General features: G+C 32.2%; 1 protein-coding gene across 1 annotated transcript in view; it reads left to right on the forward strand.

The window, feature by feature from the left end:
• Nucleotides 1-12,569, forward strand: part of LOC134726073 (low-density lipoprotein receptor-related protein 2-like) — a 106,488-nt gene that overhangs the window by 16,120 nt on the left and 77,799 nt on the right. Inside the window, exons 6-13 of the mRNA XM_063590470.1 lie at nt 22-147; nt 3,880-4,005; nt 5,677-5,802; nt 7,693-7,818; nt 9,083-9,208; nt 9,814-9,939; nt 10,830-10,955; nt 12,004-12,129. Of these exons, the coding sequence (XP_063446540.1) occupies nt 22-147; nt 3,880-4,005; nt 5,677-5,802; nt 7,693-7,818; nt 9,083-9,208; nt 9,814-9,939; nt 10,830-10,955; nt 12,004-12,129 (1,008 nt within the window). The remainder of the gene's footprint in view (nt 1-21; nt 148-3,879; nt 4,006-5,676; nt 5,803-7,692; nt 7,819-9,082; nt 9,209-9,813; nt 9,940-10,829; nt 10,956-12,003; nt 12,130-12,569) is intronic.

Below are 12,569 nucleotides of genomic sequence, written 5' to 3' on the forward strand. Positions count from 1 at the left end.
AAATCAAATATGTTCCGTTAGATTTTCAGTGCCTACTAGATGATGTCAAATGTGCTGATGGTTTACAGTGTATTAAACAGAGACATCTTTGTAATGGAAATATACATTGTAATGATAATTCCGACGAAAGTAAAGAGATCTGTGCAGGTATGTTTATTCACATATATTAAAAATTGTTAGAAGGCATTTATATTATTTTTCAAAAGACTTCATATAAACTTCAATAGCCCATTAAAAGTCATTTACTAAAATTAAAACATATTCTGGATTTATTTTTATTCGATTAGAGGCCAAAATCATAAAAAAAATATGAGGCAAAAGTCAAAGTGAACCCCTTCGTGTATTCAGTTATATTTTGTACACAGCCACCTAATTCTACAGAATTATTATGTAGTACGATATTTTTTTCTTGAAAACATAACGTTTGGACATGGATTCTTATCAGAGATTCACAATTGTCAACTAAAACACTAAATAATGAGTATATTGACTCGGGAAAAATCATAAGTTGTTATTATTAAAAGAGAGATGAAAGATACCAAAAGGACAGTCAAAATTATAAATCTTAAACAAACTGACAACGCCATGGCTAAAAACGAAAAAGATAAACAGACAAACAATAGTTCACATGACACAATTTAGAAAATTAAAGAATAGACAACACAAACCTAAGATTTCGACTGTGGAGACAGTAAGATCAAAGTCTACTTTCGTTTGTTAAAACACTAATAACTGTTTGGATACAATTTTTTGAAAATTTGGTTCTATGACTTTTATCAAGAAAGTCAAATATAATTTTATCATTTAAACATTAAAACAATCTGAAATGTATAATAAAACCAAATATAGAACTGTCTTAGGCCGTGTTCACATTGACCTAAATTCGGTGTTGTGTTAGTGTAACTTACACGTAAACTGAACACAATTGCGTTCCCATTGATAAAACTCAATGTTTACATGTAGTTTAAATCATGTTTAACCTACACACAGTCGATAGTCAATGTAGGCCTTGTGTAGGTTAAGTGTACACAAAATTGATATTTTTGATAAATATAAGTTGTCTAAATTTTACAGATTTTTTTTTGTTAAAACAAATTAACGTACTTTATTAACCCCTAATCAAGACTCAAAGCAGCATCATTGCCGAACCCATAAGGCAGCAACCAGTTGATATTCCGAAGGGGGGCTATTACAGTCAAGTATAAGACATAAAGGCAAGGGGGTCGGGGTGGTGAGCTATGGGTTTTGTTTTGGAAACAAAAAATGTTTCCATTTTTTGGCCCTGAAAAAAAATTATTTGTTTCACCCTCAGCTGCCACTATATATAATGCTGAAATTGATTTCGACTTGTCAACAAAATTTGTTCTGAAAAAAATCAATAGCTTACGCCCCCTCCCCCTCCACAAAAAATGAAGAAAATAGTTGCTGCCTAATTCATTTGAAAAGGTCTTTGACGTACACAGAAATATTCGCCACTGGTCTTTAAAAAAAACGATTCACGCATGAATGCATGACTGCAAAAAGTGTGAGGTAAATGATATGTTTGTTTAGTATCTCAGTTCCGCTAAATAACATGTAAAATAAATTTAAAAAAATGTTACCCTCTATCTTTACCAAATACTCATTGGAGAAGAAATACCATTTGAAACGAACAGAAAAGATAAAAATGTAGTGATCCCTAATATATCAATCCTTTTTTTTTTTTGGCTGTAAGCACGCTGTTGCAGCTAACGTTTACTTATGCGTTATCGAGACATCTCTCGTATATTCAAACTACTGCAAATTATAAAAATGGCTTTCATATAGTAGCAACCACTTAACTTAAAAAAAGGGGGAGGGTTATTTTTTTTTATCTGAGTCAGATTTTATTTCGCGCGTACGTTTTTATTCCCTTTTTTTCGATGCTGGTGATCAAATACTTTTTTTTCAATATTTAACACTATAATGTATGGGGAAACTCTGGATTCAGAATATTTTTTTTTTTTATCAAATTGGTGATCGGAATATTTCCATTCCCATCCCCCACCCCCCTTTTGAAGTCAAATGATTGTTCCCTTACCGCTAGAAAATTTTTCCAAAAATTTTGAATTCATTTCTACGTAATGAAAATTTAAATGACATATAGTTTACAAATGGGAATTTTTTTTATGTACAGCTAACTAAACAAGGTGTATAGATGTGGACAAATCTTATGTGAAACCAGTGAACACTACACTGAACTAATTGTAACCATGTTAACTCTACACGGCGTTTGGTGTGAACACGGCCTTAATTGTTGAATGTTTACACAAATGTCGGTTCACAAAATTGGAATGTTGGACATTAATTAACAATTTCATTATTGAATGATACGGAGCAGTACATTGCCGTTTACTCGATCGACAATCTTGTTAAAAAAAAGTAGATGTGGTATATGTGTCATTGAGACTCTCCAATAAAGTTATTATTTGTATAACGCAAATCATTATATGTCAAAGTAAGGCTTTCAACACAGAATTGCTCCATAAAACAGGTCAATGATCACAGTAAATAAATGTGTAGAAATATTTTGATGAAATGGTAAATAAAACCTTTTTGGGGTTCTGAAACAAAACATTAAGCGTAACAGAAAGGAAGTGATATGTTGTCTGCGGATAAAAGTGTTATAAGCTTGCTATTCGTTAAATTGGAATGCTATAAGATCAGTTCTTATTGCCGATTATGTTGGAAGATGTATATAAATTCGTCTTTTTTCTCGCTATATGTTTTTTTTTTTTTGCTATCAGCATATGCATATTGTCGAATATTGCTGTACATTATTTGTTTTCGTTTTATGAGTTTTACATATATTTTTTCCTACTGATTTTGGTTTGAATTCATTCAAATGTGAAATATAAATTCGTCATAGATACCAGGAATAGAATTCAATATTTCTCAGGCAGCAAATCTTTTGCAATCTAGTTGGTTAATTACCACGTTGTAAATAGCACCCCACCCTTGTTTGCATCGGGATAAATAAAATATGCCAAAAACGAATTAAATTTTTTTGGTCGAAATAAAAAAAAAAGTAAAAAAAAAGATTTAATGTTTAAAATAAAACATACAAGATACACTTTTTTATATATTTTTTTTTACCCGAAACTTCAATAGAACACTTCATATAAAATATATAATAAGGTGTATCTATATGACAACGTGTCGCAACATCGAAGTTAAAAACTGGAAATTCTTCATTACCAATTTTTAATTTTACATCCTGGTTTGAAAATGAGTAAAGGAATTGTTCCTTAGAAATAGATTCGTCATTTTGGTGTAATTAGCTATACATAGGGGTGTACGGAATTTTACACCGTTGTTGAAAATTCATACGCCCATTCGGCTGCGCGTCAGGGTGTATCAATTTTCAACAACGGTGTTAATTTCTGTACATCCCTGATTACACCAAGATAACTAAAATTTACGCCAGAAGCGTGTTTCGTCTACAAAAGGCTCATCAGTGACGCTCGAATCAAATATCATAAAAGGACAAGTTAATTACGAAGTTGAAGAGCACTGAGGACCACAAATTTCTAAAAGTCTTGCCAAATACAGCTAAAGTAATCTTTTCCTGAGGTAGAAGAGCCTTTGTGTTTCATTAATTCGATGATTTGCTAACAGTTAATGTATAATTATGAACACATCAATGATAACTCACGTCAACACAGAAGTGCTGACTACTGGACTGTTGATACTACATGACAATACCTATTCATCACCAGCTATATCGGGGTCTACAAAGCCGACTATACAGTATAGGTTTTGCTCATGTATGTCATACTGAAACATATAGTTGTTAACTGATAAAACATTTAGTCCGTGACTTTCATTTTTCTAAAATACAAATTAAATACATTCCTTTAGATTTTCAGTGTCAACCAGATTATGTTAAATGTGCTGATGGTTTACAGTGTATTAGAAAGAGACATCTATGTGATGGATATAGAGAGTGTAATGATAAATCCGACGAAAGTATAGAGACCTGTGCAGGTGTGTATATTCCCATCCAAGAATCATTGTTAGCAGGCGTTTACATAATTTTTCGAAATATTTTAGATAAACTTTAATAGCCGACAAAAAGTAATTTACTTAAATTGATAAACCTATTCTGGATTTCTTTTTATTCGACTAGAACACACCCGTGATATCGCGGGTCCATGACTGAAGTTATATAAGTTATTTGGAAAACAAAAGGTTCTAGAATGGAGTAATTTTTAATCAATAGCATTGTCCTATATTAGTTATAAAAAAAGTTGAATTATTTGATTCGCTGTTTTACGTCATGCCCACTAACAGTACCTATACGCCTTTTTTAGTCCAGATTTTTAGTATTCGTATTATTATCTTAGAAAGTCTACCTGATTAAAATACTACAAAAGGTAACAATTTGACAATGATTAAATTTAGTAGTGTCAACCCTGTGATTATTACCCATGTATATAGCAAAATCCTAATTACACCGTTTGGTGGTACGCCTGTCAGATGCGGAACGTACATATAATGTAATGGATAACAGGTGAATATACAATTGGTATCGGTATCGGACTCGACCCGGAACTTCTTAATTATTGGCAATATTGATTACGTGGAGTGGTGTAATTTTTAATCTACACCTTTGTACTATATTAGTAATATATAAAGTTGTATTCTTTGATTCGTTGTTTTTACGTGATGACGGCTGACAAATTGGACCTCGTTATTTTAGTATTATAGATTAGAGACCAAAACAATACCAGTACAAATATAATGGAATAGTCCCAATTAACTGTTTTGCGCATTTGTCAAATATACATTACTGCATTATATTGTATCTTGTATACAGCCACTTAATCCTACAGCGTTATCATGTAAAGCGTTTCATGCAGTTTAATATTATTTTCTTTATTGCATTCAGTTTGGATATGGATTTATATCAGAGAAACACAATTGTCGACTAAAACATCGAATATTGAAAACATGGACGCAAGAATAATTACAAGTTGTTATTACGAATGTATTAAGGTTTCGACTGTGGTAACGATAAAACAAATGTCAGGATGATATCCAGTGCGTATATAAAAGGAGCATATGTTCTGGTTTTAAATATTTACTGTTGTCAGGTCATTAAAGATTGCATATTTTGGCGTTAATATCTATTCTCTTATAAAGTCTTTGCATCGGAACTAAACACATTTCTTCAAAAACCAGTTGTTGCCATGACACGGGTTTTGTTCGTCTCATATATGTTATAATGGTATTATACTAAACCCCTAACGGGAAGGATTATGACTGTTGTTCTTATGATGAAATCATAATCTTTCAGTCAGTATAATTGATATCTAGAGCTGGCATGTCAGTCAACCGCTAGTTGTTTGTTGTTATTTATGTACTATTGTCAATAGCCGATAAAAGGTCATTTACTAAAATTTAAACATATTCTGGATTTCTTTTTATTCGATTAGAGACCAAAATAATACCAATACAAATATAAAGTAATAGTCACAATGAACTTGTTTGCGCATTTGTCAAATATACATTAAAGCGATTCATGCAGTATAATATTATTTTCTTTAATACATTCGGTTTTGATATGGATTTATACCAGAGATACACAATTGTCGACTAAAACACCGAATATTGAATACATGGGCGCGAGAATAATTACAAATTGTTATTATTTAGGTTTCGACTGTGGTGACGGTAAGATCAAATGTCAGGATGATATTCAGTGCGTATTTAAAAGGAGTCTATGTTCTGGTTTTAAAGATTGTAATGATGGATCTGATGAAACAAAGGAAATATGTAATGGTAAGAATACAAATAAAGAGGAGTATGATTTATATTTTAGCATTTGTATTAAGCATCATATTTAGTTAGACCCAATCGGCGTTTTAATCATTGCTTGTTTTAAGACAATACACTCAAAATATAGAATTAATAATAATGAAATGTCAATTGTTCTTTTCCACGGTTACTTGGATTGATAAAGATAAAAATATATGTGTAAAGTGTTGTATGATAAATACACAAATATTGGTTATAGTGAAATTTTTTAAGAAGATAAAAGAGGGAATAAAGACACCGAAGGGACAGTCAAACTCATAAATCTAAAACAAACTGACAACGCCATGGATAAAAATGAAAAGACAACACGAACCCCACCAAAAACTAGGGGTGATCTCAGGTGCTTCGGAAGGGTAAGCATATCTTGCTCCACATGTGGCACCCGTCGTGTTGCTAATATGATTACAAATCCAGTAAATAGTCTAATTCGGAAGATGACTTTCGTGAAAGGGAAGGGGATTGTAGTTACGACGCAATGAACATATCCGATATCATTTGTGAAACGGTTATTCCATAACGGTCAACAAAATAGTGATGGCGTCCGTAAAATTTACGAAGGGATGATTTCAACTTCACCTTTTGGAAATCTTGGTTAAATAGCTTCCTTCTGAGCAGTAACCCTCTATCAAGAAAATCATGATAGTAAATGCAAGCACGGGAATATCGTTTCAATTGGGAGATATATACCCCGTATGCAGGTGCTGCTGGTATGGTGCTGCTCAGTAATGAAAAGTTCACAAATGGAAAGCTGAAATCATCTCTTTTGTCGTAAACTTTGTTTTCACTCGACCCTCATTGTCAACTCCAGATGTGAGTAAAGATATGAAGCCGACTTAACAGTATCTGTAGTATCCTTAACCCATTTGTTATCGTACGCATTGTTGCTTTGAGCCGTCATCAATACACTTGCTTATTAAACTTATATTTCAAATAACATGACTCCAGTTAACGTATTAACATAATTGACTAATGCAATTACACATTGATAGTAATTGTCCGGAAAAAGAGGAAAATATACTTGACCTTAAAAATCAATTTGTCAGTATGTCATATAATACTGTTGTCAGGTCATTAAAGAAGGCATATTTTGGCGTTAATATAGATTCACTTATAGGGTCATTGCATCGGAACTAAAGACATTTATTAAAAAAAACAGTTGTTGCCATGACACGGGTTATGTTCAGTTCATATATGTTATGATGGTAGGATACTAAACCCCTAGCGGGAAGGATTATGCCTGATATTCAAAAATCATCATCTTTCAGGCAGTTTAATTTTAGTCTGGAGCTGGCATGTCAGTTAACTGCTAGTAAGTTGTCTGTTGTTATTTGTGTATTATTGTCATTTTATTTATTTTCTCTGGTCACATCTTCTGACAACAGACTCGGACTTCTCTTAAACTGAATTGTAATGTGCGTATTTTTAGGAGTTTACGTTTCTACATTAGCTAGAGGTATTAGGGGAGGGTTGAGATCTCACAAACATGTTAAATCCCGTCGCATGTTTGTGCCTGTCGCAAGTCAGGAGCCTCTCGCCTTTGTTATTCTTGTATTATTTTATTTTTAGTTTCTTGTGTACTATTTGTAAATAAGTATGGCATTCATTATCACTGAACTAGTATATATGTGTTAAGGGGCCAGCTGAATGACGTCTCCGAGTGCGGGAATTTCTTACTACATTGAAGACCTGTTGGTGAACTTCTGCTGTCGTTTGTTTTTTTGAGACATTCCCAATTTCCATTCTAAATTTTATCTAAGCAAACCACCAGAAGAAAGGAATAGTTTTCATATTTATAGCGTTACGTCGAAAGTTATGTTGTATATTTTATCTAAATGTTGTCTCTTTTAATTTCAGATTTTGAGTGCCCAGATGGTAAAGTTAAATGTAGGGATAATATACAATGTATTTATAAATCAGGCCTATGCAATCAGTATGTAACCTGTAATGATGGTTCTGACGAGGATGAAGAAATGTGTAAAGGTATACACGTGTATTAAAGGTCGTGTAGGATTGCGCGTAGATGTGATAATTCTTCAACAATCACACTTACATGATTTAGGTCAACTTTAGATATCCATAATTGATTGTTTCATTAATTAATTTCTGAAATGATTCAACCTTTTACAAATGCATATACAAGACTCGACTTATCTGCGTGATAATACGATAATTCAAAACATTTTTGTTACTTTTATTTTTCCTTTTCTGGCCATTTTATCACTTACTATGCAGAACAGATTTTTCTCATTGTTCAAGGTCATTACGTATACGTGAATTAAAGATGTTGATATCTACGTCATTTGATATCTGATGTTATGAAATTATCAACAAAACAATCAACTGACAAATACAAAACAAGCATATTGTAGTGGTAATTGCAAATAGCGATGTGTCAATTATATGCATTCAAAATTGATCTTTATTAACTGTGTATGTTGTATAAAAAAGAAGATGTGGTATGATTGCCAATAAGACAACTATTCACAAAAGACCAAAATGACACAAACATTTACAATTACAGGTCACCGTACGGCCTTCAACAATGAGCAAAGCCCATACCGCATAAAGTCAGCTATAAAAGGCCCCGATAAGATAATGTAAACTAATTCAAACGAGAAAACTAACGGCCTTATTTATGTAAAAAAATGAACGAAAAACAAAAAGGTAACACATAAACAAACGACAACCACGGAATTGCAGGCTCCTGACTTGGGACAGGCACATGCATAACTAATGTGGCGGGGTTAAACATGTTGGAGGGATCCCAACTCTCCACCTAACCTGGGACAGTGGTATAACAGTACAACATAAGAACGAACTATAAAAATCAGTTGAAAAAGGCTTACCTCATCAGATAGACAAAGAATACAAGTGGACGTGGCCGGGTACTAATACATCCCAACACAAAAAGACACCATGAACAGATATGAGAGTAATCGTAGTTATCTGACAGCTAGTTCAAAGCCATTAACAACTAATAAAAACATCATGCCTCTAAGACTAAGCAGTAAAGTTATAAATCAAAACGGATAAGAAAACAATTATGTAAATTTTATATTAAGAATTGAAAAAAGTATAGGCAAAGTAATGAAAAAATAATGTCCCTTGGCTTCTTGAGATATGAAGATTTGTTCACCCTCGTGAAATATGATTTTTCTATGGGTGAACAAATCTTCCTATTTCAATTAGACAAAGGAAATGATTGTATAATGATCACATACATTTGTTCAATTATTCTATGCAGCTCTTCCTTGTAAAGACGACAAAACTAAGTGCGCGGATGGTGTTGAATGTGTCCCTAAATCAACTGTTTGCGATGGAACGAAACATTGTTATGATGGGTCTGATGAAGAAGAAGTGATGTGCAAGGGTAAATTCTAACATTTTTGTTTTTTCAAAATGAAAGATGATTATGTTGTCGATTTATGTAGTGTGTAGAGTAAGGTTTTCATATCCAATGATGTTTTGTATCAAAAACAAAACATTATAAACATTTTATATTTATACCAGCATATCAAAACAATTCGTATTGAATAATAAAACAGTTCTGCTGAATATATGATATCGGTCAACATGTGGAGATTGAAGGCCGTGTTAAAGGCCGTACTTTAACCTACAATTTTTTACTTTTTAAATTGTAATTTGGATGGAGAGTTGTCTCATTGGCACTCACACCACATCTTCCTATATCTATTGAAGAAATGATTCCGAACATTATCTGTATTATGATTCCTGCATGAACATATACAGATATATAATCATACATTTTGATAAAAAAAAATGCGAAATAGATTAATGAAATTTGTATTTCTACAAAAAATTAAGAGAACACATTTCAAAGTTTATACATGTAGTAACAATGTAAATCAAATAATACTGTGATTTAGTGTAAAGAAAAACAACACTATTTCTGGTTATATTATCAAAGGTCATGTTTTATATATACAACCTGAAGTCTTTTTTTTTTGTTTCTAGCATATGTTTGCTCTGAGTGGGAAATGAAATGTGCTGATGGACAACAATGTGTCAGTAAACAAAGTTCGTGTAATGGACATGCAGATTGTAACGATAAGTCAGACGAAGATCCAGGATTTTGTCGAGGTATTCAAATAATGAATTGCTGACATTGCAATGATTGTTTTGTTATCACAAAGGAGATGCTGCTACTATAAATACACAGATAACCTACCAAATTGATTATGTAGTTTAATATACCACAGCACTTTACATTTCTTATAAATAAAAATCAGCATACACCAGATATGTATGCAAGTGTTTGAAAAATAAAGTTCAATTAAAAACAATCATTTGACATGTCAATATATTCGCGCATTTATACTGAGTAATGAAAATGGATGTAACATTATACACTAGTCTGTCTAATAACAATTCACATACGAAGTAAGATTAACTAATAAATAAATCCTTTTTAGATCCCATAAACTGACTTTTTCGATTCACTAAATGAATATATGATTGTAATAACAATTTGTTCTCACCCCTGAATTTATCATTTGTCCTGTATTTTGTTATGTAATATATAGATTCTACCACTGCATCGAGTGTAAAATGATATTTATCAACTCGAGGCAGTTCAATTTTCCAATTTAAAACGGGAGGCTTGCCCGAGCGTTTTAGATATCTAAAATTTAACTGTCAAGAGTTGATACATAGTATATTACACAAGATGCAGTGGTGGAATCTATTTCCCTTATGATTTTCAAATATTATGCAGGCAAACTATTACCTTCTTTCGAATGAGCTGCTAAAAGATCTTCCTATGTGACGTCATCAGGCATGGTCGCCTTTTTTCATGCCGTCACAATAAGAAATTCAGAGAAAAGCAAAAAAGTTCGACTTCATACTCGGATTTTAACCAATGAAGCACTGAGATCAATAGAACCACACGTTGGTTATTATTTTTTTATACAAATGGTGCAGAAAGGGATAAATTGACGAAGAATTAGAGAAACATGTTTATATACATCTAGATTTTAGCTGCGATGAAAACAACCAAAAGTGTTCAGATGGATTACAATGTGTCAGTAAATACGTTTTATGTGATGGAAACAAAGAGTGTACAGATAGATCAGATGAAGATCCAGACTTTTGTAGAGGTATATTCTGAATTAGTTGATTTATTTGTATCAGCATTTAGTTTGTGTTGGCCTTATGGCATTATTTCAACTACTGATTGATACATATTTTGTTGTTTGTTTGTTGTTGTTTTTTTGGAAACGACATGGTTTTGCATATTTTACTCTTTTTGTCTGATGAAAAACCTTAATTCAGGAGCCTGTGATTCTGTGGTTGTCGTTGGATTATGTGTAAGATATTTGTTTTTCGTTCTTTTTTTATATAATGAGGTCGTTAGTTTTCTCGCTTGAATTTTTTTTCATTGTCTTATTCGGGCCTTTTATAGCTGACTATATGCGGTATGGGCTTTGCTCATTGTTGAAAGCCGTACGGTGACCTATAATTGTTAATGTTTGTGTCATTTTGGTCTTTTGTGGATTGTTGACTCATTTGCAGTCATACCACATCTTCTTTTGTATACTTAAATTGGATATTAAACCATTTACAGGCTGTTTAGTTCATCAAAAGGCTAGTTGTCATTAAAACAATACATGTACAACAAACTGATACATTTATAGTTCAAGTATATGATAGAAAGAATTCCTATAATCGGTTTCAGCCATATTACATCTTATTTATCAATGTCACTAAGGTCAAACTAGTAAACAAAAACATTACGCTATTGTTTTATGGTCTCCTAAATATGTCACAACTAGTTTTCTAGTAAAAATTACATGAAATGAAATGCAATCAAGTAAAGTGAAACGAATGCACTAATCAAATACACTGCTACAACCAGCGCCGAAAAACATAATTTTCCGCACATTTTCATTTTAATATGTTTGATTCAGTTAATCTCAATTTCCTGAGTAATAACACTTGATGTAACGTTTTACACTAGTCTGTCTAATGACAATACACTAACGAAGTAAAATTGACTTATAAATAAATCCATTTTTTGATCACATCAACAACTGATTTTTTCGCATTACTAAATGAATATATGGTTGTAATAACAATTTGTTCTCACGCCTGAATTTATCATTTGTCCGGAATTTTGCTATGACATACATGTGTATATATATCTAGATTATAGCTGCGGTGATTACAACAAAAAGTGTTCAGATGGATTACAATGTGTCAGTAAATACAGTGTATGTGATGGAAATACAGATTGTACAGATAGATCAGATGAAGATCCAGACGTTTGTAGAGGTATATTCTGAAGTGGTTGATTTATTTGTATAAGCATTTATTTTTTGTTGGCCTAATGGCATTATTTTGAGTACTGATTGAAACATATTTTCTCTTTTTTTTTCGGCAACAACAGAGTTTTGCATATTTTCCTTTTTTTGTCAGATGACCAACCTTAAATAGTGTAAACTTCACACATAAATAACACATCAAATATCATAATTCTATACACCTTTCTCTTTCTGAAATCGCGAACTAAAATATAAAGTCAACCTGTAACATGTTTGCGGACATTCAGAAAATTTTTAATAGTCTACATCTAATATAGTTCAACAGAAGAAGACGATAAACGATTGCATAAACCATCAGTTTTAAATTGGAAATTACACCATTTACAGGCTGGTTAGTTCCTCAAAAGGATAGTTGTTCTTAACACAATACATATACAACAAACTGACACA

This window comes from Mytilus trossulus, chromosome 7 (genome assembly GCF_036588685.1).
Source record: "Mytilus trossulus isolate FHL-02 chromosome 7, PNRI_Mtr1.1.1.hap1, whole genome shotgun sequence".
Lineage (NCBI taxonomy): Eukaryota > Metazoa > Mollusca > Bivalvia > Mytilida > Mytilidae > Mytilus > Mytilus trossulus.